Genomic DNA, 26,112 nt, shown 5'->3' with positions numbered 1-26,112 from the left:
AAGGGAAAAAGTGGCTACCAGTCGTGGGTCTGTCAACTGAGATGTGACTGCAGGCTCATCAAAACCTGTTGTTTTCTGGGAAGAAGTTTGTGGAGTCTGCCAAGGAGCCAAGGTGGGTGCCTGGGAGGAGAGATAAACCTATATGTGTGTCTTGGTGTGGCAGTGGAAGTCTAGTTGATGTCTTCCTAATCTTCCCAAGATTGGTCTTCCTCTGCTGGTACACACCCCTGATCGCCCTCGCTGGTAAAGCTGCTTCTGGACCTCCCCTCCTCCTCCATCTCTCATGCAGCATGGGCTGAGTTCACAGCATTGCCCTCCCTTGTCTCTTTCTGAATCTGGCTGTGGTCTTGTCTCCTGCAATCTGTCATTGTTATACTCTCTCCTGCCTGCTCCAGGTCCTCCAACCACACCCTGAGGTTCATGGGTTGCAATTCCTGGATCTTGCACCTACCTTCCACGTCTAAGGTCTCACCTTGTGAAAGTGGGTTTCTTGGATCACCAAGTCAGTTGTCCTGTGTCACTTAGTGGTGACAATTTTCTGCAGTGCTCCGGTTCCCTGGTTGAATAGAAGGATATGGAAGTGCCTACAATGATCACACCAGGGTGCAGGAAGTCCTAGCAGGCAGGGGTGTACATACAGGAGCTGGAGTCATGTTTTGGAATAATCTATATCGAGGAGGTAGTACCTGGATATATATGGGGGAATGGAAATTGCTGTGTGTCCTATTGAGACAAATTATGTAGTTGATCATGGCTTGATCAGGTCAACCAGAAGGTATTAGTCCTTCTCTGGAGGTTTTTTCCTTCCACCCCAACCCCTTCCTCTTCTGCTTGTGCCCAGCAACTGGCCTCTGGATTTCTGAGTCCTAGAGGATGCTGTGGCCCCATATTCCAAGCCAATATGGTCCTGCCCTGTGACCACGGAGCATCAGGGCTTTTTATTTTCTAGAAGCCCCTAGGTCATGAGGGACAAGGTTCTGGATATCTGAGGCCAAGTGGGACCTGTGCCACCATCATTCTAGCATGGCACTTTCTACTTGTGTCTATTCATGGTTATAGGATACAGTGTTGTTTCTTTGAGGTATGGTTCTTTTGTTCATCAGACTTTGTTGGGACACTGAACCAGGCATGATGTTCAGTTGTTCTGTGTGGCTTGCAAATTTGTTAGCTGTATCTGTTATTGTTTTGATATTCACAAACTGTCCATATTTTTCCTGGAGATTTAATCTGACACTCTGTCCTTGGTTCGTAACATTAAAGGACAGGACTCTCCAAAGTCATTGGATTCTCCAGGCACCTGTTTTCTGCCCTTGAGTCTCACATGTTGAAGCTACGCCTTTGTGGATTTATCCTGCTTTTTCTACTTGCTTGCTTGCTTGAGTATATTCTGTGGTAGGCTTGTGACAACTGAGCACTGTGCTTCATTTCCGTGTCAGGCATTCTGCATTCTCCATGGTTGTTGTCACTTGTATGGGTAGAATTGTGAAGCCATGGGGTGAGGAGAATATCTAATTTTTGCTGTTTTTTCCCAGTGTACTTCGAAAATAAACAGCATTTTTGTTGCTGTTCTTTTTTTTTTTTTTTTTTGCTTTCTATTTTTTCTTGGAGTACCCCAACTCCATTGGTCTGTGCTTCTTGCATCCATGTTTTTCTTTCTGCCAAGTGCTTCCCAGTCCATTACTTTGCCGTCCTCACTGCGCTGCTTTCTAAAGGTAAGCAACTAAGGATTTTGTTGTTTTTTTTTTATCCTGTTTTCCTTTGTGGCAGTTTCTCTGTCCTTCTCCATTGTCTTTGGATTGTTTGTTGGCTTTGCTCACATTCTTATTCCAGCTTGCTGGTTTTGTCCACATAAGATCCCTGTTGTTCCTGATGGCATATACTTCTAATACTTCCAGCACTCTTTTGCTTTTCTCAGGCCAGGGTCTAAACCACACCAAGAAAGGGATGAACATTGATGGGGAATGGCCACTCATTGTTAGTGATGGCAGCTCTTTTTGTTTTTTGCTAGCAGGCCCTTTGTCTCTCCTCCCCATCAGCATTCGTGATCTTGAAGGCAGGGATGCAGCTTTCAGTCCGATCACTGTGATCTCCTGCATATTTCACTGTGGTCCTTTGGGCCCGTGTAGATACTTTAGGCACTGTCTTGTCATCAATAATTTCACTCCTTTTGTGTGCTCCATGTGACACTCTTCTCAAGCTCAGAAGGGTGGTTGATCTGTAGTGTCGCATGTCCTTCTCATTGAGTACTGGCCTCTCCACACTTCCCATCCTCAGGGTGCTCCTGGAGCATTCCAGGATTTGTGCATCATGGTGCTTCCTGGACCCTCATGTGCTGCCTGTGCTCCATCTCGCTGCATATATCTCATTCCCATGTTGTTTAATTGGTTTTGTGGGAGAAGCCTGTGTGTGTGTGTGTGTGTGTGTGTGTGTGTGTGTGTGTGTGTGTGTGTGTGTGTTGGGGGCAGGTGTGATCAAGATAAAGTGTGGCTCTGGCATTGTCCAATGTCTAAAATGGGAGACCATTGCAGAGTGGGTGTGCACCCCATGAGAGACCGTGTCTGGCCTTTTTCTTTCTTTCTTTCTTTCTTTCTTTCTTTCTTTCTTTCTTTCTTTCTTTCTTTCTTTCTTTCTTTCTCTCTCTCTCTCTCTCTCTCTCTCTCTCTTTCTTTCTTTCTTTTTTTTTCATCATTATTAACTTGGGTATTTCTTATTTACACTTCGATTGTTATTCCCTTTCCTGGTTTCCGGGCCAACATCCCCCTAGCCCCTCCTTCCCTTCTCTATGGGGGTTCCCCTCCCCATCCTCCCCCCATTACCACCTTACCCCCAACAGTCACGTTCACTGGGGGTTCAGTCTTAGCAGGACCCAGGGCTTCCCCTTCCACTGGTGCTCCTTACTAGGATATTCATTGCTACCTATGAGGTCAGAGTCCAGGGTCAGTCCATGTATAGTCTTTAGGTAGTGGCTTAGTCCCTGGAAGCTCTGGTTGCTTGGCATTGTTGTACATATGGGGTCTCGAGCCCCTTCAAGCTCTTCCAGTTCTTTCTCTGATTCCTTCAATGGGGGTCCCGTTCTCAGTTCAGTGGCTTAATGATGGCATTCACCAATGTATTTGCTGTATTCTGGCTGTGTCTCTCAGGACAGATCTACGTCTTGTTCCTGTCAGCCTACACTTCTTTGCTTCATCCATCTTATCCAGTTTGGTGGCTGTATATGGGCCACATGTGAAACATTCCCATTTTGGTCATCCTTCTTGAGTTTCATGTGTTCTGTGCATCTAGGGTAATTCAAGCATTTGGGCTTATCAATGAGTGCATACCATGTGTGTTTTTCTGTGATTGGGTTACCTCACTCAGGATGATATTTTCCAGTTCCAACCATTTGCCTACGAATTTCATAAAGTCATTGTTTTTCACAGCTGAGTAATATTCCATTGTGCAGATGTACCACATTTTCTGTATCCATTCCTCTGTTGAAGGGAATCTGGGTTCTTTCCAGCTTCTGGCTATTATAAATAAGGCTGCTATGAACATAGTGGAGCACGTGCGTTTGTTCTATGTTGGGGCATCTTGTGGGTATATGCCCAAGAGAGGTATAGCTAGATCCTCAGGCAGTTCAATGTCCAATTTTCTGAGGAACCTCCAGACTGATTTCCAGAATGGTTGTACCAGTCTGCAATCCCACCAACAATGGAGGAGTGTTCCTCTTTCTCCGCATCCTCGCCAGCATCTGCTGTCAGGTGAGTTTTTGGTCTTAGCCATTCTCACTGGTGTGAGGTGGAATCTCAGGGTTGTTTTGATTTGTACTTCCCTTATGACTAAAGATGTTGAACATTTCTTTAGGTGTTTCTCAGCCATTCGGCATTCCTCAGCTGTGAATTCTTTGTTTAGTTCTGAACCCCATTTTTTAATAGGGTTATTTGTCTCCCTGCGGTCTAACTTCTTGAGTTCTTTGTATATTTTGGATATAAGCCCTCTGTCAGTTGTAGGATTGGTAAAGATCTTTTCCCAATCTGTTGGTTGCCGTTTTGTCCTAACCACAGTGTCCTTTGCCTTACAGAAGCTTTGCAGTTTTATGAGATCCCATTTGTCGATTCTTGATCTTAGAGCATAAGCCATTGGTGTTTTGTTCAGGAAATTTTCTCCAGTGCCCATGTATTCAAGTTCCTTCCCCAGTTTTTCTTCTATTAGGTTTGAGTGTATCTGGTTTGATGTGCAGGTCCTTGATCCACTTGGACTTAAGTTTGTACAGGGTGATAAGCATGGATCGATCTGCATTTTTCTACATGCTGACCTCCAGTTGAACCAGCACCATTTGCTGAAAATGCTATCTTTTTTCCATTTGATGGTTTTGGCTCCTTTGTCAAAAGTCAAGTGCCCATAGGTGTGTGGGTTCATTTCTGGGTCTTCAATTCTGTTCCATTTGTCTATCTGCCTGTCTCTGTACCAATACCATGCAGTTTTTATCACTATTGCTCTGTAATACTGCTTGAGCTCAGGGATAGTGTTTCCCCCTGAAGTCCTTTTATAGTTGAGGATAGTTTTAGCTATCCTGGGTTTCTTCTTATTCCAGATGAATTTACAACTTGTTCTGTCTAACTCTTTGACGAATTGGATTGGTATTTTGATGGGGATTGCATTGAATCTGTAGATCGCTTTTGGCAAAATGGCCATTTTTGCTGTATTAATCCTGCCAATGCATGAACACGGGAGATCTTTCCATCTTCTGAGGTCTTCTTCAATTTCTTTCTTCAGAGGCTTGAAGTTCTTATCATACAGACCTTTCACTTGCTTGGTTAAAGTCACACCGAGGTACTTTATATTATTTGGGTCTATTATGAAGGGTGTCGTTTCCCTAATTTCTTTTTCGGCTTGTTTCTCTTTTGTATAGAGGAAGGCAACTGATTTATTTGAGTTAATTTTATACCCAGCCACTTTGCTGAAGTTGTTTATCAGCTTTAGTAGTTCTCTGGTGGAACTTTTGGGATCACTTAAAGATACTATCATGTCATCTGCAAATAGTGATATTTTGACCTCTTCTTTTCCGATCTGTATCCCCTTGATCTCCTTTTGTTGTCTGATTGCTCTGGCTAGAACTTCAAGAACTATATTGAATAAGTAGGGAGAGAGCAGGCAGCCTTGTCTAGTCCCTGATTTTAGTGGGATTGCTTCAAGTTTCTCTCCATTTAGTTTAATATTAGCAACTGGTTTGCCGTATATGGTTTTATTATGTTTAGGTATGGGCCTTGAATTCCTATTCTTTCCAGGACTTTTATCATGAAGGGGTGTTGAATTTTGTCAAATGCTTTCTCAGCATCTAATGAAATAATCATGTGGTTTTGTTCTTTCAATTTTTTTTTTTTATATAGTGGATTACATTGATGGTTTTCCGTATACTAAACCATCCCTGCATGCCTGGAATGAAGCCTACTTGATCATGATGGATGTTTTGATGTGCTCTTGGAATTTGGTTTACCAGAATTTTATTGAGTATTTTTGCGTGATAGTCATAAGGGAAATTTGGTCTGAAGTTGTCTTTCTTTGTTGAGTGTTTGTGTGGTTTAGGTATAAGAGTAATTGCGGCTTCATTGAAGGAATTCAGTAGCACTCCATCTCTTTCAATTTTGTGGAATAGCTTGGATAGTATTGGTATAAGGTCTTCTATGAAGGTCTGATAAAATTCTGCACTGAACCCATCTGAACCTGGGCTGTTTTTGGTTCAGAGACCTTTAATGACTGCTTCTATTTCTTTAGGAGTTATGGGTTGTTTAACTGGTTTATCTGTTCCTGATTTAACTTTGGTACCTGGTGTCTGTCTAGGAAATTGTCCATTTCATCTAGATTTTCAAGTTTTGTTGAATATAGACTTTTGTAGTAGGATCTGATGTTTTTTTGAATTTCCTCTGATTCTGCAGTTATGTCTCCCTTTTCATTTCTAATTTTGTTAATTTTTACACTCTCTATGCCCTCTGGTTATTCTGGCTAAGGGTTTATCTATCTTATTGATTATCTCAAAGAACCAGCTTTTGGTTCTGTTGATTCTTTCTGTGGTCCTTTTTGTTTCTACTTGGTTCATTTCAGCTCTGAGTTTGATTATTTCCTGCCTTCTACTCCTCCTGGGTGTATTTGCTTCTCTTTCTTCTAGAGATTTTTGGTGTGCTGTCAAGCTGCTGACATATGCTCTCTCCTGTTTCTTTCTGCAGGCACTCAGAGCTATGAGTTTTCCTCTTAGCACAGCTTTCATTGTTTCCCATAAGTTTGAGTATGTTGTACATTCATTTTCATTAAATTCTAAGAAGTCTTTAATTTCTTTCTTTATTTGTTCCTTGACCAGGTTATCATTGACTTGAGCATTGTTCAACTTCCATGTATATGTGGGCGTTATTCCCTTTTTGTTATTGAAGACCAGCTTTATCCCGTGGTGGTATGATAGGACACATGGGATTATTTCTATCTTTATCTGTTGAGGCCTGTTTTATGACCGTTTATGTGGTCAATTTTGGAGAAAGTACCATTAGGTGGTAAGGAGAAGGTATATCCTTTTTTTTTTTTTCGGAGCTGGGGACCGAACCCAGTGCCTTGCGCTTGGTAGGCAAGCGCTCTACCACTGAGCCAAATCCCCAACCCCTCCTTTTTTTTAGGATAGAATGTTCTATAAATATCTGTTAAGTCCATTTGGTTCATGACTTCTCTCAGTCTGTCTATGTCTCTGTTTAATTTCTGTTTCTGTGATCTGTCCATTGATGAGAGTGGGGTGTTGAAATCTCCTACTATTATTGTGTGAGTTGCAATGTGTGCTTTGAGCTTTAGTAAGGTTTCTTTTATGTATGTAGGTGCCCTTGTATTTGGAGCATAGATATTTAGGATTGAGAGTTCATCTTGGTGGATTTTTCCTTTGATGAATATGAAGTGTCCTCCCTTATCTTTTTTGATGGCTTTTGGTTGAAAATCAATTTTATTCGATATTAGAATGGCTACTCCAGCTTGCTTCTTCAGACCATTTCCTTGGAAAGTAGTTTTCCAGCCTTTCACTCTGAGGTAGTCTTTGTCTCTGAGTTGTGTTTCTTGTAGGCAGCAGAATGCAGGGTCCTCATTGCGTATCCAGTTTGTTAATCTATGCCTTTTTATTGGGGAATTGAGTCCATTGATGTTGAGAGATATTAAGGAATTATGATTGTTGCTTCCTGTTATATTCATATTTGGATGTGAGATTATGTTGTGTGCTTTTCTTCTATTTGTGTTGTTGCCAAGATGAGTAGTTTCTTGCTTTCTTTAGGTGTAGCTTGCCTCCTTATGTTGGGCTTTACCATTTATTATCCTTTGTAGGGCTGGATTTGTAGAAAGATATTGTGTAAATTTGGTTTTGTCATGGAATATCTTGATTTCTTCATCTATGTTAATTGAGAGTTTTGCAGGATACAATAACTTGGGATGGCATTTGTGTTCTCTTAGGGTCTGTATGACATCTGTCCAGGATCTTCTGGCTTTCATAGTGTCTGGTGAGAAGTCTGGTGTAATTCTGATAGGTCTTCCTTTATATGTTACTTGATGATTTTCCCTTACTGCTTTTAATATTCTTCCTTTGTTTTGTGCATTTGGTGTTTTGACTTTTATGTGACAGGGGGATTTTCTTTTCTTTTCCAATCTATTTGGAGTTCTGTAGGCTTCTTGTATGTTTATGGGCATTTATTTCTTTAGGTTAGGGAAATTTTCCTGTATGATTTTGTTGAAGATATTGACTGGTCCTTTGATCTGGGAGTCTTCACTCTCTTCTATACCTATTATCCTTAGGTTTGATCTTCTCATTGAGTCCTGGATTTCCTGTATGTTTTGGGCCAATAGCTTTTTCCGTTTTACATTATCTTTGACAGTTGAGTCAATGATTTCTATGGAATCTTCTGCTCCTGAGATTCTCTCTTCTATCTCTTGTATTCTGTTGGTGATGCTTGTATCTGCGGCTCCTTGTCTCTTCCTTTGGTTTTCTTTATCCAGTGTTGTCTTCCTTTGTGCTTTCTTTATTGCTTCTATTTCCATTTTTAATTCCTTCACCTGTTTGTGTTTTCCTGTAATTCTTTCAGGGATTTTTGTGATTCTTCTCTATAGGCTTCTACTTGTTTATTTATGTTTTCCCGTTTTTCTCTGAGAGAGTTCTTTTTGTCTTTCTTGAAGTCCTCCATTGTCATGATCAAATGTGATTTAAAATCAAGATCTTGCTTTTCTGGTGTGTTTGGATATTCAGTGGTTGCTTTGGTGGGAAAATTGGTCTCCGTTGATGCCATGTAGTCTTGGTTTCTTTTGCTTGGGTTCCTGCGCTTGCCTCTTGCCATCAGGTTGTCTGTGGTCTTACCTTATTCTGTTATTTCTGACAGTGGTTAGACCGTCCTATATGCCTGTGGGTTAGGAGTGCTGTAGACCTGTTTTCCTGTTTTCTTGTAGCCAGTTATGGAAACAGAGTGTTCTGCTTTCAGGTGTCTAGTCTTTCCTGTCTACTGGTCTTCAGCTATTCCTGTGGGTGTGTGTCCTGAGTCCACCAGGCAGATCACTTGGAGCAGAAAAGTTGGTCTTACCTCTGGTCCTGGGGTGAAGTCTCTCCAGGGGGCTGAGTTTGAGCTCTCCCTGAGCGCAGCCACCAGAAGGGTCTGCCTCGCCTTTTCTCCAGGTCTCAGTGCACAGGGGTCCCAGATGGCGTTAGGTGTGTTCCTCTGGAGTCAGAGATGTGTGCAGAGTGCAGTCTCTTCTGGCTTCCCAGGCGTGTCTCCTCCTCTCAAGGTTTAGCTCTCCTTCTCATGAGATTTGGGTGCAGGGAGCTGTTGACTGGGTCCCATCAGATCCGGGCCGTGTCTGGATCGCAGGGGACCTGCCACTTGAGTGCCCCTATCTTCCTGTTCCCAGAGGCCCTATACAGGTTCCTCTTGGGCCAGGAATGTGGGCAAGAGTGTGCAGTATTGGCGGTCTCTTCTGCTCTTCAGTCTCAGGAGTGCCCACCTGTTTGGGCGATGAGCTCTCTTTCCCACGGGGTTTGGGAACAGGGAGCTGTGAGCTGGGATCAGCGAGGTTTCTGCTCTATCAGTTTCAGTGTGTCTGGTTTGATCTGGAGATCCTTGATCCACTTGGACTTAAGGATTTTAAGAATGAGTTTGTTTGCATTCTTCAATATGCTGATCTCTAGTTGAACCAGCGCCATTTGTTGAAAATGCTATCTTTTTTCCACTGGATGGTTTTAGCTCCTTTGTCAAAATCAAGTGACCATAGGCTTGTGGGTTCATTTCTGGGTCTTCAGTTCTATTCCACTGATCTTCCCGCCTGTCTGTGTACCAATACCATCCTGTTTTTTATCACTATTGTTCTGTAATACAGCTTGAGGTCAGGGAGGGTGATTCCCCAAGAAGTTTTGTTGAGGATGGTTTTCACTATCCTGGGTTTTTTGTTATTCCACATGAATTTGCAAATTGTTCTTTCTAACTCTATGAAGAATTGAGTTGGAATTTTGATGGGAATTGCACTGAATCTATAGATTGCTTTTGTCAAGATGGCCATTTTTACTATATTAATCCTGCCAATCCATGAGCATGGGAGGTCTTTATGTCTTCTGAGATCTTCAATTTCTTTCTTTAGAAATAGTAGAATTTCTTGTCATATAGATCTTTCATTTGCTTGGTTAGAGTCCCACCAAGGTAGTTTATACTATTTTGAATGGTGTTATTTCCTCAATTTCTTTCTCAGCCTGTTTATCCTTTGAATAGAGGAAGGCTACTGATTTGTTTGAGTTAATTTTATATCCAGCCACTTTGCTGAAGATTTTATTAGTTGTAGGAGTTCTCTGGTAGAACTTTTGGGATCACTTAAGCATACTATGATATCATGTGCAAATAATGATATTTTGACTGCTTCCTTTCCAATTTGTATTCCTTTGACCTCCTTTAGTTGTCTGATTGCTCTGGCTAGGACTCCGCATACTATATTGTATAAGTAGGGAGAGAGTGGGCAGCCTTGTCTAGTCCTTGATTTTAGTGGTATTGCTTCAAGTTTCTCTCCATTTAGTTTAATGTTAGCTACAGGTTTGCTGTATATTGCTTTACTATGTTACTATGTTTAGGTATGGACCTTGAATTCCTGATCTTTCCAAGACTTTTATCATAAAGGGGTTTTGAATTATGTCAAATACTTTCTCAGTATCTAATGAGATGATCATGTGTTTTTTTTCCCTCCAGGTATGTTTATATAGCAGATTATGTTGAAGGATTTCTGTATATTTTGCTATCCCTGAATTTCTGAGATGAATCATACTTGGACATGATGGGTGATCCTTTTGATGTCTTCTTAGATTTGCTTTGTGAGGATTTTGAGTATATTGGTATTGATAGTCATAAGGGAAATTGTCTGAGGTTCTCTTTCTTTGTTGGGTCTTTGTGTGTTTTATATATAAGTGAAATTATGGCTTCAGAGAGTGAGTTGTGTAGTGTTCCTTCTGCTTGTATTTTGTGGAATTGTTTGTAGACTATTGTTATTAGGTCTTCTATGAAGTTCTGATAGAATTCTTCACTAAACCCATATGGTCCTGGGCTGTTTTGGTTTGGAAACTTTTAATGACTGCTTCTATTTCTTTAGGGTTTTGGCATAGTTTAAATGGTTTAATCTAATCCTGATTTCACTTTGGTTCCTGATATCAGTCTAGAAAATTGTCCATTCTATTCAGATTTTGAAGTTTTGTTAAGTATAAGCTTTTATAGTAGGAGCTGATGATTTTTTGGATGTCCTCATTTTCTGTTTTTATTTCTCCCTTTTCAGTTCTGATTATGTTAATTTTGACACACTCTCTGTGACGTCTGGTTAGTCTGAATAAGGGTTTATCTATCTTGTTGATTTTCTTAAAGAACCAGCTTCTAGTTTTGTTGATTCTTTTTACAGGTCTTTTTGTTTCTACTTGGTTGATTTCAGCTCTTAGTTTGGTTATTTTTGGCAGTCTACTCTTCTTGGGTGTATTTGCTTCTTTTTGTTCTAGTGCTTTTAGGTGTCCTTGTCAGTCAGCTAGTGTATGCTCTCTCCAGTTTCTTTTTGGAGGCACTTAGAGCTATGAGTTTTCATGTTAGCACTGCTTTCATTATGTGCCATAAGTTTGGGTATGTTGTCCCTTCATTATCATTAAATTCTAAAAATTCTTTAATTTCTTTCTTTATTTCTTCCTTGACCAAGTTGTCATTGAGTAGAGCATTGTTCAATTTCCATGTGGATGTGGACTTTCTGTCGTTTTTATTGTTATTGAAGATCAGCCTTAGACCATGCTTATTTGATAGGATGCATGGGATTATTTTATCATGTTGTATCTGCTGAGGCCTGTTTTGTGAATGATTACATGGACAATTTTGGAGAAGATTCCATGAGGTGCTGAGAAGAATGTATTTTTATTTTAGGATGAAATGTTCTATAGATACCTCTTAATTCCATTTCACTCAGAAATTCTGTTAGTTTCACTGTGTCTCTGTTTCGTTTCTGTTCCATAATGTGTCCAATGATGAGAGTGGGGTGTTGAAGTCACCTAATATTATTGTGTGAGGTGCAATGTATGCTTTGAGATGTAGCTTTTACGTATTTCTTTTACGAATGTGGGTTCCCTTGCATTTGGAGCATATTTATCTAGAATTGAGAGTTCTTCTTGGTGGGTTTTTAATTTGACTATGAAGTGTCCTGCCTATATTTTTTGATAGCTTTTTGTTGAAAGTTGATTTTATTCGATATTATAATGGCTACTCCAGTTATTTTCTTGGGACCATTTGCCTGGAAAATTTTTTTTCCAGCCGTTTAATCTGAGCAAGTGTCTGTCTTTGTCCCTGAGGTGTGTTTCCTGTGTGCAGCAAAATGCTGGGTCCTGTTTACATGTCCAGTCTGTTAATTTGTCTTTTTATTGGGAAATTGAGTCTATTGATATTGAGAGACATTAAGGAATAGTGATTGTTGTTTCCTTTTATTTCTGTTGTTAGCGGTGGAATTATGTTTGTGTGGCTATCTTCTTTTGGGTTTGTTGCACCAAGATTACTTTCTTGCTTTTTCTAGGGTGTAGTTTCCCTCCTTGTGTTGGAGTTTTCCATCTATTATCCTTTGTAGGGCTGGATTTGTGGAATGATACTGTGCAAATTTGGTTTTGTCATGGAATATCTTGGTTTCTCCTTCTATGGTATGTAAGAGTTTCCTGGATATTGTAGCCTGGGTTGGCATTTGTATTCTCTTAGGGTCTGTATGACATCTGTCCAGGATCGTCTAGCTTTCATAGACCCTGTTGAGAAGTCTGGTTTCATTCTCATAGGTCTGCCTCTATATGTTACTTGACATTTTCCCTTACTGCTTTTAATATTCTTTCTTTGTTTTGTGCATTTGGTGTTTTGACTATTATGTGACGGGAGGAGTTTCTTTTCTGGTCCAATCTATTTGGGGTTCTGCAGGCTTCTTGTATACTTATGGCCATCACTTTCTTTAGGTTAGGAAAGTTTCTTCTATATTTTTAGCTCTTTACTTTGGGAAACTTTTCTCTGTTCTATACCTATTATTTTTAGGTTTGATCTTCTCATTGTGTCCTGGATTTCCTAGATGTTTCAGTTTAGGATCTTTTTGCATTTTACATTTTCTTTGACTATTGTGTCAATGTTTTCTGTGGTATCTTCTCCCCCCAAGATTCTCTGTCCTATCTCTTGTGTTCTTTTCGTGATGCTTGTGTCTATGACCCCTGATCTCTTCCCTAGGTTTTCTATCTCCAGATTTGTCTCCCTTTGTGATTTCTTTTTTTTTTTTTTTTCGGAGCTGAGGTCCGAACCCAGGGCTTTGCGCTTGCTAGGCAAGTGCTCTACCACTGAGCTAAATCCGGAACCCCTCTTTGTGATTTCTTTATTGTTTCTATTCCCATTTATAGATCCTGGATGTCTTTGTTTAATTTCCTCCCTTGTTTGGTTGTGTTTTCCGGTGATTCTTTAAGGGATTTTTGTGTTTCCTCTTTAAGGGCTTCTACTTGTTTACTTGTGTTGCCCTCTATTTCTTTAAGGGAGTTATGTATGTCCTATTTAAAGTCCTCTAACATCATCATGAAATGTGATTTTAAATCCTCACCTTGCTTTTCTGGTGTGTTTGGATATCCAGTGTTTGCTATGGTGGGAGAACTGGGCTCTGATGATGCTAAGTAGTCTTGGTTTCTGTTGCTTAGTTTCGTGTGCTTGCCCCTTGCTTATGTCTGATGTTAGTTGGTCTTGCTGTCTCTGACTGGAGCTTGTCCCTCCTATGAGCCTATGAGCCTATGACTTCAGGAGTGACAGGGCTCCTTGGAAACCAGCTCTCTCGGCAGATTTTGGGTCCAAGAGGTGTGGGACAGCCACAACCCTGGGCATAAATGGAGACCGGAGGATTCCTGTCCTAGGCTGGTGTCCTATGTCTCCTGGGATCCATGTATTCCCGGTGTGTCTCTCTTTGGACAGTCAATGGAGAGAAAGTGGGTCACAGCTGTGGGCTGTGGGCTTAGGAGGGAGAGCGCTCCTGGTGGACCAGCTCTCTGTGAGCAGGTTTTGGCACCAAGAGGTGTGGGGAAGCCCCAGCTCTGGGTGCAGATATAGACTTCAGCCTATATTTTTGATAAGTATGTGTGTATATTAATAGGTTATTTGGCTTATCATGTATGTGTGTGTGTGTGTGTTTAATGAAAGAAACAGTTGCATCTAGGATGTAGAAGTGGAATATAGACATCCATTTATTGTTCCTGTAAATTAAGACTACGGTACTTCCTCATGTATATATAATGTATCATTTATTTAATGATAATAATCTGGTATCATTGATGCTACTAAGATGAGAGGCACACACTTAAATCCCAGCAGTTTCCGCTCTAGTTTGAATTCAGCCTGTCTACTTAATGAGTTTCAGGCCAGCAATTAATAAAAAAGTTAGGCAAGATAAAAGAATGAGATGAATGAGTATTTAGACTTGGAAGATAGAATAGCATAAGTATCAATAGAGATTGTTATAGTTATATAATAAGTTCTCTGTATTTTCTGTCACCATTATTATCAGAGTTACTGATTTTTATGAGTGTGACTTAGAATACATACACATACACACATACACATTTTAATCTTTCACAATCTATTCTTCATGTCAATTTTTATATTTTTCTTTTAGGTGGGAAGTTTAGGATTAATAACTCAGAAAAAAGAATTTCTGAAAAAGTTACAATTTATGGTGAAACAGTGGATGAAGATTCAAGAGATGATTCATTGTATTCCATCTTAGAAGAAATGTGGCAAGGTGCTGATTGGATGAAAAGATACCAAGGAAAACAGTTCTCCCCTTTGAGCCATGCTGCTTTTAGTAAGAAAATATTGAACACCGAGAGAGTTTATGAATGCACAGATATTGAAAAGCATGTACACCTCAAACCAAATGTTGTTCCTTCACAGAAAAGAATCCATAAAAAAGATTCATTTGGAAAGCATTTTAAGCATAATTTAGACTTACATATTCCTAATAAAAACAAAGCAACAAAGATTTCTGACCAAAAAATTAGCCACAGGCAAGATTTTGCCCACAGTACTTCTTATACTAACCTTGAAAATCCACATATGGGCACAGAATTCTGTGAAAGTCAGTATGGAAATGCCATCAGATTCAAGCAAGCACATAGACAAAGTATGATATTTCCTACTGGGGAAAGGCTAAAACCATGTGATGCATTTGGAATGAACCTCACCCAAAAATCATATACCTTCACTTCTTCCAGAATTCACAATGTGGAAAAACATCCTGAACTTAGCAAATGCACAAATGTTTTTACACAGAAGCCGCTACTCAGTATATGTCTGAGATTTCATAGAGATGAAAAACTATACATATGTACTAACTGTGGGAAGGCATTCATCCAGAACTCTGAATTAAAGATGCATGAGAAAACCCACACTAGAGAAAAATTGTACACTTGCAGTGAATGTGGAAAATCATTTTACCAGCTGCCATCTCTACATAGGCATCAAACTATCCATTCTGAAGAAAAATTCTGTTCATGCAGTGAATTTGGGAAAGACTTCTCCTTGAGTTCAGCTCTCAATATCCACCAGAAAATCCATACCAGGGAGAGACATCACAAATGTAATGAGTGTGGGAAAGCCTTTACCCAAAAGTCAACACTCCGAATGCATCAGAGAATTCACACAGGAGAGAGATCTTATATATGTACTAAATGTGGACAGGCTTTCATACAGAAGGCACATCTGATTGCACATCAAAGAATTCATACCGGAGAAAAACCTTATCAATGCAGTGACTGTGGAAAATCCTTCCCCTCTAAGTCCCAACTTCAGATGCATAAGCGAATTCACACAGGAGAAAAACCCTATATATGCACAGAGTGTGGGAAAGCTTTCACCAACAGATCAAATCTCAATACTCACCAAAAGTCTCATACTGGAGAGAAATCTTACATATGTGCTGAATGTGGGAAGGCCTTCACTGACAGGTCAAATTTCAATAAACACCAGACCATTCATACTGGGGAAAAGCCCCATGTTTGTGCCAGTTGTGGGAGGGCCTTCATCCAGAAGTCACAGTTAATTACACATCAGAAAATCCACATTATGGAGAAGCCATATAAATGTCCTGACTGTGAGAAATCCTTCTTCAAGAAACCACATCTCAAAGTACACCAGCGAATTCACACAGGAGAGAAACCATATATATGTGCAAAATGTGGGAAGGCCTTCACTGACCGGTCTAATTTCAATAAACACCAGACAGTTCACACTGGGGATAAACCCTATAAATGTAGTGAATGTGGAAAGGGGTTTACTCAGAAATCAGTTCTTAGTATCCATAGAAATATTCATACCTGAGAGTAACCCTGCTTCATCAAAACAAGATAGCCTTATTGTAGAAGTCAAATCTAAGTGTACATTATAAGATTCATCTAAGACAGACTTTGTGTAAATGCCCTGTACAAAACATATCACCTGAGATGAGAAAAGTTGTTTTGAAAAGACCCTTTAAGAATACATTGAAAAAGGAGGAATTTTTATATTTGCATGGCCTCACAAAGCAGAATTCATATTGGGAAAGATGTTAGTTTAATACATTAAGAAATGTCTTTCTATAGGAAGTACTACAAAGTAAATTGTTACAAAATTCTTTTTTAGAAAGATATTATGGGGGCTGGAGAGATGGCTCAGTGGTTAAGAGCACTGCCTCCTTTTCCAGAGGTCCTGCATTCAATTCCCAGCAACTACATGGTGGCTCACAACCATCTGTAATGGTATCTGATGCCCTCTTCTGGTGTGTCTGAAGACAGCTACAGTGTACTCCTATAAAATAAATCTTTAAAAAAAGAATAGAAATTTTGCAAGTTTCAGTAATGTAAGTAATCAAACATAACATCAAAAAGAATGATAAAGCAACAGAATGTATTTGATGTGTAAAATTCTCAGTTCTGTAGAGTTTTTGTGGTGAAATATGCTGTGTAACAGGAATAATCAAAGTTCCTTTTCAAAATTAGAATGATTGTGTCTTATCAATTTTTTGCCACTGAACATTTCTTTTAAGCATACCCATAAATCAAAAGTCATTTTGCTTTTGTGTACATAAACATCTGCAGGTAGGATTTTGTATGGTAACATAAAATGATCCTGTTATACAGTTTGCTGAACATGAAATAATATTCTTCTTTCATTTGGTAGCCACAGATGTGTGTGTATAAGATTTTCTCCTAGGTTTCCCTTTTTATTGAACAGAAGAGCAAATGTCTTTGATTTTAATGTGTTCAATTTATTTTATTTGTAAGTGTTCTGAATTTTTATAGGCTACAGTGTGATGTTTTAGTATATTCGCATATTTGATCAGCTCAAATTACTTAACATTATCTTTCATCTCAAATACTTATCAGTTTTACATAATGAAATTATTCAAAATAATTTCCTGTGGCTATTTTGAACTGCATGATGTCATATTGCTTACCACAATTCCACTTTGTGTAATTGAACACCAAAACTTGCTCCTTTATTGATGTTGTTCCCATTAATCAATCTCTCCTTATTATCTTTTCTTCCCTGTGTTTCCCAGCTAGGTACTTTTTATGAATGCCCTTTTGTAGTGTGATATTTTTGTTAAGAAGTAGCTTCTTTCTGCTCCTTGACTTTTAAATCTGACTATGACTGGCTTTGGCCATAGGATCTTATGAAAGAGATTTTAACAGGGGCTTGAGAAACGTGAAAGCCTGCCTCAAGGTTTACTGCTCTTTGAAATCCCAAAAGTCTCACATCATCCTACTAGGAGATTAAGAAAACCACACAGAGTAGAGCAAGCAAGCTCACCTGATATCTGATCGGCCAAATAGCTTGCCAACTGTTAGACATGAGGCCTTATTAGATTTCTAGTCCTATCCAAGACAGTCCTACTCAGAACAGACATATCCGTTATTCCAACCAAACTGGCATTTTGAGATAAATAACCACCATTTTAAACAGTTGCATATTTGATTGCTTTGTTACATTGCAAATGCTACATAATACATAAAAGGATATTATATCCCACCATAATCTGACATTGGCTTTGGTCCTGGGCATCAGGTGGAGATCAGAATGAGGAAAACTTAGTAAAATGTAGCTCACATTATTTAGTGTGGTAAAACACCGAAAATATTCTCTAGGAAGATACAGAACATGCCAATTGAACTTTTGGACCTGACTTAGGAGATTTCTGAGAGAATAATACAAGTATTACTTTGCTACTTTTAGCTACATATAATAAAGTACAGAAAAGAGATGAATGAAAGAAATAGCTGTTCCAACTGGCAAGCAGAATCAAAAGAAATATGAAAAAGACTTGAATATTTGAGAAATAACTGTTTCTCATAGGTAATCACCCAGTCATCAAAATATCTTCAAGGTCTAAACAGTCCTGGGGTAAAGGTCAGTGATGGATGTGTCTGTACAACGTGTAGAACATTTCATTGGTGCTAAATTAGTGAGCACTTCTATGTAATATTCCATGGTACTTTGAGGAACTGTTCTAAAGAGAGAGGGGCTTTATATGATTCACAGATGTGGCATTTGTGTCATGGCTAGCTCAAACAAGATCCATAGAAAACTAAAGGAATTTTTACTTTTGAAATTTCCTCAAGATTGCTTTTTAAAGTGACTGAAATAATTAAAACTTAAATGTGGTCTGGACTGCCTTACCTAAATTAGCATCTACAGAAGGATATGAGCTGAAAAATCTACTAATCTAGTTATAAATATGGATTCTTTCTTGTGGGAAATGAAGAAAGTCTTATAAGACCCTAGTATAATATTTAACATTCCAAAATCCATGTTTGCTCACAACTGCCTGTAACTCCAGTTCCAAGGGGATGGCCTCTGGCACTCATGGTACCTGCACTTGTGTTCATATATAACTATCCAGACACCCATACACATAATTAAAATATTAAATAATTAATAAATATACAGTTGTCTAACTACAGATTATATTTTCAAAACTGTTTTGTGGAGCCTGGAAGATGACAGAACTGTGAATTTCACACAATAATGGTAATGAACTGTAGCTGAGTTTTTGGTGCTTGGACAGAAAGTGTATTTTTGTGTGGGAAATATAAGACTTTAAATGAGTAAAAATCTCTACATTACAAAAACAATGAATGTCAGCTTAGGATAAGAGAAAAAAGCCTGGACTGGAGAGATGGCTCAGCAGTTTAGAGCGCTGACTATTCTTCCAGAGGTCCTGAGTTCAATTCCTAGCAATCAGATAGTGGCTCACAACCATCTCTAATAGTCATCGATGCCCTCTTCTGGTGTGTCTGAAGACAGCAACAGTGTACTCACATACTTGAAATAAATAAATCTTTAAATAAAAAGAGAGAAAAGTCTTGCAGTTAACTGGACATAGACAAAATATCAATACATAAAAGACAATAAACCTTACTTTCCCTAGTCTTTCAGCAGTGATAAAATGCTATAAAGCATAATTACATCCCTTCCCTTTCTGTGACTACTGTTTTCTCAGTGATGTCACCAAATGTCTTCTACCTATTTTTAGGAATTTCCCATTACTGAGCTTACTTAACATTCTACATCTAGGGTTGCATCTGTGTCATTGCCCTACAACCCTTGAGACTTAGCTCCTGCCTTACATTCCACTTGTGAATTTGAACTCTGCATCCTTGCTGACAGCCAGAGTTCTGCTTCTTTGCATGGGATGTGCCACCCAGGCTTAACACACAGCCGATACTGCTTCCATTCTCCTCTAGCATGATCACTGCCACACTAGCCTGCAGCTCTCTACAACCTCAACTAATTGACAATTCAGGGACTTCTCTACATGCCCCATATGAAGAGTGAGGCCTGAAACAATTTTGTCTACAGTGGGTGGGGCATGGGGGCAATGCATTTTGCCTAATAGAGATATGTGTACATTGTACATAGTGAGTGGGGCATGTAGTGTGAAGTGGGAGTTTTTTCATGAGGGGTTGTTTATGGTGGGTGAGCATTTATGTAGTGGGTAAAGTGTGCAAGGGCAATGAACAGAGCATGTAGATGCTTTACATTGTGGGCAGGACTTGAGGGCATTTTATAGAGTATAAACAGAAGCTGTAAGTTGTAGGCTTGGCATGCAAGGTTGTTCTGCCAGTTTTGGCGAGTCCCAAGTGAAAATGCAGGCCAGTGTCTGTGTGTTAAAACTGGGTGGACTTGATGTGGCTAATCTTGGTTGTTAATATGACTTTGTCCGAAATTAATTGAAATGACTAGTCATACCAGTTAGGGATTTTTTTTTTTTTTTTTTTTTTTTTTTTTTTTTTTTTTTTTTGGAGCTGGGGACCGAACCCAGGGCCTTGCGCTTCCTAGGCAAGCGCTCTACCACTGAGCTAAATCCCCAACCCCAGTTAGGGATTTTTCTAAAAGTCATTTGAAGTGAGGAGACCCATTTTTAATCTATTTTTTAATTGCTTTACATCTCAATATCAGTTCCCCCTGTTACTCCCTCACACAGATCCCCCAAACCCCTTCTCCTCTGAGAAGGGGGAGCCCCCATGGGTATCACACCTCCTAACTTAACAAGTCACTGTAGAAATAGGCACATCTTCTCCCACTGAGGCCCACTTAGGGGAACTGGATCCATAGGCAGGCAACACATTGTGGGACAGCCCACTCCATTTGTTAGGGGACCTGCATGAAGCCCAAGGTTGACTTCTACTACACATGTGCAGGGGAACCTAGGTCCAGTCCATGCTTGCTCTTTGAGTGATAGTTCAGTCTGGGAGCCCCCAAAGTCCAGGTTAGTTGACTCAGTTGGTGAAAGACCCATTTCTAATCCAGAGCTTTGAGGTGAGAAGATCCATCTTTAATATGGACCACATCTTCTGCTGGCAGCCTACATAAAGGAAATGGAAGAAGGAAGCTCTCTCTTGCCAACTTGCTTTTGCTCCCCTTAGGAAGAACATTCCTTCACTGGCATTAGAGCCTGCTTCTTTGGAATTTTGATGTATACTGGAAACCAGCTGAGATGATATCCAGCTTCATGGACTGAACAACTACTGGATTGGACCTTCCATTTATAGGCATCCACTGTTTGATTAGCTGGACCACAGCCTATATATTCTAATACACACCCTTTCTCTCTCTATCGAAAGATTAGTTCTGTACGTTCTGTCACTTTAGAGAACTCTGACTGATTTTGGTTCCAGAAATGGTTCTAGGACAACATAAGTACCTTTCCAATTTGTCAACACCTACATTTACTGAATCCTCTCCAGTTACCAAAACCTCTTCAGGGAGCTCAGACAATACTGAAAACCCATGGGGTGAAGTATTTAACAAACTTAAGGAGACAAGTGCATTTGTTTATCTTGATTCACCAGTTGTGATAGGCAGTGGATTATGTGACTCTGTATATAATATTTTTGACAATTTTTGGAAAAATGGGGAAATTGTGATGCTGGTCTGTTGACAAAGGAAAAGAATGAGCTCCATGATAAAATTAACCAACATCTAGCATCTCAGGATATGGTGAAGGATAACAATGAACTCTGATAAAATTGACTAGTTCTAAATGTGCATAAACAGCCTAAAGATTTCTAAGTATTTTCTAAGAAAACCTCTCTAGCATCCGCAAGAATCAAGTGAAAAATCAAACTGAAGGCCCTATTAATAAGGTTGGTTGAATTACAGTGAGGATTCAAGAATCAGCCTCAGAAAAAAACCAGCTGTTAAAGTCAGGGCATTGATTGATATAGAATGGGATCCTGTAACTTGAGATGTAGGTTATGGGAGGACCCTATGAACTTGAGAGCTTTCAACCCTCAGATTCTCAAGGAATTAGTCTCTCAACCCTTAGCAGAAAACATACTCACATACTCATATCCCAACTCCTAAAATATTGCCTTTTCCCTTTTGACTGAAGAAATTAATCCTTCATGTCTGTTAAACCAGCAGTCACTTTCACTGAAGTAGATACCAGGCAAGACAATACTGATATCACTCAGGGCCCAACAATAGTTGCTTCTAGATCCATTATCAGACTCAAGGAAAAAGTAGGCTTCTACAGGGGAGGTAGAAAGTGTAGTCCATGAAGAGGTATGCTACACTACTAAAGCTTATTGAGCAATTAAGCAATTTGCATAATTAGCAAACTGAAATCTGGAGAATCAAGCAGAAATCTGGAGAATATGTATGGGAATGGATTTTAAGGGTGTGGGATGATGGTAGAAGGAACATATACTGGATCAGGCTGAGTTTATTGATATAGGCCCTTTGAGAGTGGATTCTAGATTCAATATGAAAGCTTACACAGTTAAAGGTATAAAGGTATGTTTGGTTGGCTGAAGCATTATCATATCAAAAGATGGTCTACTGAAAAGGAGTTGGAGATGCTTACTATTCCTTGGATTAGGGTTGATGAAGAAATTTTAAGGTTCAGGGAAATTGCATTACTAGAGTTTGTATACTGTGATACCTAATCCTCCATAACAGGAAGGTCCTTTGCTAATCCTATAAGACAAAAAATGGTGAGAGAGGTGCCAGGATATTTTAAGAGCTTTGTTAAAGAATTATCTTTATGTTAGAAGAACATATCCTGCATACTAGAAAAAACTACTCTTGACTATTAATAGTTTATTAGGGGCTTAACAGAAGTGACCTACTATAGTAGTGTTGTGCCAAACTGGGTTATAGGCTTTTTGTGGAAAGGAAAGGAGTTGAGGGTTTCATTAAAAAGTACTTTGTGCTTTATACTCATTCATTCAAAGAGAGTCTCAATTGCTCTTTATTTACAAAGAGTTAATGCAGTATCACAATATTTCTCAATGCATGTGTTGTAACAGAAGAAAGATTTTATATTTTAAAATGAAAAAGTTCCTCTTTCTCCACATTTTCGCTAGCATGTGTTGTCACCTGAGGTTTTGATCTTAGCCAGGCTGACTGGTGTAAGGTGGAGTCTCAGGGTCGTTTTGGTTTGCATTTCTCTAACCTCTAAGGACTTTAACATTTCTTTAGGTGCTTCTCTGCCATTCGAGAGTCCTCTATTGTGAATTCTCGGTTTAATTCTATACCCCATTTTTTGATTGGATTGTTTGGCTTTTTGGTGGTAAGCTTCCCATTGCTAGTGGGATTCAAACTGCTACAACCATTCTGGAAATCAATTTGGAGGTTCCTTAGAAAATTGGAAATAGACCTACCTAAAGATCCAGAAATACCACTCTTGGGAATATACCCCAAAGATGCCCCACCATGCCATAGGAGCACATGTTCCACTATGTTCATAGGGGCCTTATTTGTGGTAGTCAGAAGCTAGAAACAACCCAGATGTCCCACAACAGAAGAATGGATACAGAAAATGTGGTTCATTTACACAATGGAATACTACTCAGTAATTAAGAACGAGGACATCCTGAATTTTGCAGGCAAATGGATGGAACTAGAAAATGTCATCCCGAGTGAGGTAACTCAGACCCAAAAGGACATGCATGATATATTCTCACTAATAAGTGGATATTACAGAATACCCAAGATAAAGTCCACAGAACTCATAAAGGTCAATAAGCTGAAGGCCCCAAGTGAGAACCACCTCAGTTCCACTTGGGAGGGAGAAGAAAGCAACCAAAAGGTGGGATGGAGAGGGGGGGACAGCGGAGAGAAAGGGGATGCAGTAGGGGGAGAGGGGAACATGATCTGGTATTGGGTAGGGGAGAAGGACTGAAGCCCTGAGGGCCAGCAGAAAGAATGGAAACAAGAAATCTTGGGAGGAAGGAGGTTAGAAAGACCCTCTAGAATGTACCAGAGACCTGAGAAGTGAGAGACCCTCAGGACTTAAAGGGAGGTACCCTAGATGAAAGCCCTACAGTGGGTAGATGGAATGTATTGAGTCCACCTCCAGCAGAAAGACAAGGCATCAAGTGAGGCATGGGGTTGCTATCTCACAGCCAAGGCTCTGATCCATAATTCTTCCTGTCTGAAAGAAATGCAGGGATGGAAATGGAGAAGAGCCTGAGGACAAGAAGGTCCAGCGACAGGCCCAAAGTGGGTTCCAGCTCAAGGGGAGGCCCCAAGACCTGACACCATTACTGAAGCTATGGGACATTCACCAAAAGGGGCCTACTATGACTGCTCTCCAAAAGACCCAACAAGATGCAGATATGTGCACCAAACCAATGAACAGAAGCTGCTGACCTCTCTGGTTGAATTAGGGAAAAGCTGGAGGTAGCTAAGGACGATGGCCACCCTGTAGGAGGACCAGCAGTCTCACTTAGCCTGGACCCCTGAGATCTCTTAGACACTGGATCACCAACCAGGCAGCATACACCAGCTGAGATGAGGCCTCCAACACATATATAACAGAGGACTCCTGGGTCTGGGTTCAGTCAGAGAAGATGTACTTGACCCTCAAGAGTTTGGAGGCCCCAGGAAGTTTGAGGTCTGGTGGAGTGGGTGGGGTGGGGATATCCTTGTGGAGACGGGGTGGGAGGGGGATTGGGGGAGGGTGGGTAAGAGGTATGGGATGTGGAACCCTCAGGGGGTGGACTGGGAGGGGAATAAAATCTGGAGTGTAAAAATGAATGAATAAAAGGAAACTTACTGCAGTACGTTTGATGGCTATTTAAAAGATTACAGGATCTTTCTGTTAGCATTCTGTCTAAGCTCCACCCCCACAGTTACCTGGCAACAGCCAGGCATGCCTGGCCCTATAAAAGGGGCTGCTTGCTCCCTCCTCACTCTCTTGCTCTTTCTCTCTCTCTCTCTCTTTTTTTTTTACCCTCTTTCCCCTTTGTCCCTTCTCTCCCCATTCCCCAACCCCCTTCTTTCCACGTACTCATGGCTGGCCTGTACTCTTCTCTCTTGTCCCTCTCCCTTGTCTCATCCTTTCATTAAACCTTTCCACATTGAACTGTGTTTGTCTGGTGTGGTTTGTCTGGATGCGAGCCGATATTTCTACCCCAACACTTTCTTTCCTGTTTTCATTTAATGTTGTAATATTAATTAAAATTTGTGCTTAAGTTATGTGACTATTGTAATAATTAAAAGCAATTAAAATATATGAAAGTTAAAAAATTACCTTTAATATAAGTGTAAGTCTATACTAAACAGTGAATTAATCAGGTAGCTGTATTTTTTTTTACCTTATGTTATTCCCCAATAACTACACAGAAAAATTAAGATTTATTTAAAACTGCACTTCTCTAGTTAAGCAGTTAAATGGTCTACCTTTACCTCCTATGCCAATCTAGCTACCTCCCAGCCCCATCCCATCATACTTGGACAATAATATTGATCTGGTTCTTGGGACCAGATCAATATTCACGGCTCCAATTCCTCCATCCGGCAGCTCACATGAATCTCTCTCCCTCTCTCCTTCCTTCAGGCTGGTAGATGTCCTGCCCTATTCTCTGTTCTGCCCAGCCATTGGGTGATCAGTGTTTATTGACAAGGCAGAGAATAAACTGTTTATACAAATTTGAGATAGAAGATTCTTGATATAAGCATTGCAATGCTTTATGGATTGAAACAATATATGAGAGCAGAGAAATCAACATTTGAGTAACCCAAGGCTAAACTTTACTCAGTGTACAAAAACATACCTGCAGAGCTTTGCTGTCCTTTTATCCTGTTGTACTTTTTTCTTTAGTGTTGGTGATGCTGCTGCTCAGTTGGATTAATTAAGCCTAATTGGTTTAATTGGGCCCCTAAGTAGCAGGGGCCACATGGCAGCATTGAATCATTATAGACAGTGTGTCGGTTGTTATTCTAATGGACAGCATAGACAAAGCAATGTCCAAAATGGCCTGACCCATAAAGTCTGGCACTGAAAAACTGAATTTTATAGTGGTACAGACCTTTGGTACTGGCTCATCAATCATGGTGTTTTCAGTAATGAAATAGATATGAAGCCTTATACAGATTTTGTTTAATCTGTATAAGTAGAAAACATCTCAAACAAATGAAAGAAGGGACTCATTGGATTGTGGCAAAGGGTATTTTAGCCCATGTGTTAGTTTCTAGACCTAGAAACACTATGCAGACCCAGAACTTCTCTGAATGAAGGGATGGCCAAGTTCCCCTCAGGAAGGACCTTGGTAAAATACCTAAATGTTTTACAATTAGCTTTTCCCCAGTCTTTCCTCAGAGGGGCCTACAGCCTTTTACATTATGGGAACTGTACACTTTGGGAGAAGTAACAAGCAGACTTTCTTGGGGCTATTAGATACTGGCTCTGAATTGATACTGATTTTAGGAGACCCCAAGAAACATAATGTTCCTCCCGTTAATGTAGGGGCTTATGGAGGTCAAGTGATTAATGGAGCTTTGGTTAAAGTCCTACTCACAGTTAGTTCATTTGGATTGTTGAACTCATCTTGTGGTATGTCCCAGAGTGTACAACTGGGATAAATATATTTAGAAGTTGGCAGAATTCACACATTTGTTCCCTGATGGCTATTTGGTTGGAAAGGCTAAATGGAAGCCTCTAGAGTTACCTTTGGCAAAGGAAATAGTGAATAAAAAATAGTACTGCATCCCTAGAGGAATTCTAGAAATTAGTGCCACCATCAAGGACTTGAAAGATGCAGGGGTAGTGGTTCCCACATCTCCCTTTAACTCTCCTATATTGATA

General features: G+C 39.9%; 1 protein-coding gene across 4 annotated transcripts in view; it reads left to right on the top strand.

The window, feature by feature from the left end:
- The window catches only part of Znf81 (zinc finger protein 81), a 98,107-nt gene extending 73,717 nt beyond the window's left edge, over positions 1–24,390 (top strand). For 3 of the 4 annotated variants that reach the window (XM_087598835.1, XM_087598833.1, XM_087598834.1), the window contains one exon: positions 14,155–18,477. In XM_087598835.1, the coding sequence (XP_087454961.1) occupies positions 14,155–15,857 (1,703 nt within the window). In that variant the 3' untranslated portion in view covers positions 15,858–18,477. 4 annotated transcript variants of the gene reach the window in all.
- The last annotated feature ends 1,722 nt before the right edge of the window (positions 24,391–26,112 follow it).

This window comes from Rattus norvegicus, chromosome X, assembly GCF_021556685.1.
Source record: "Rattus norvegicus strain SHRSP/BbbUtx chromosome X, alternate assembly SHRSP_T2T, whole genome shotgun sequence".
NCBI classification, from domain to species: Eukaryota; Metazoa; Chordata; class Mammalia; order Rodentia; family Muridae; genus Rattus; species Rattus norvegicus.
Note: the sequence above shows the minus strand (reverse complement) of the source record. Positions and strands in the feature narration are given on the sequence as shown.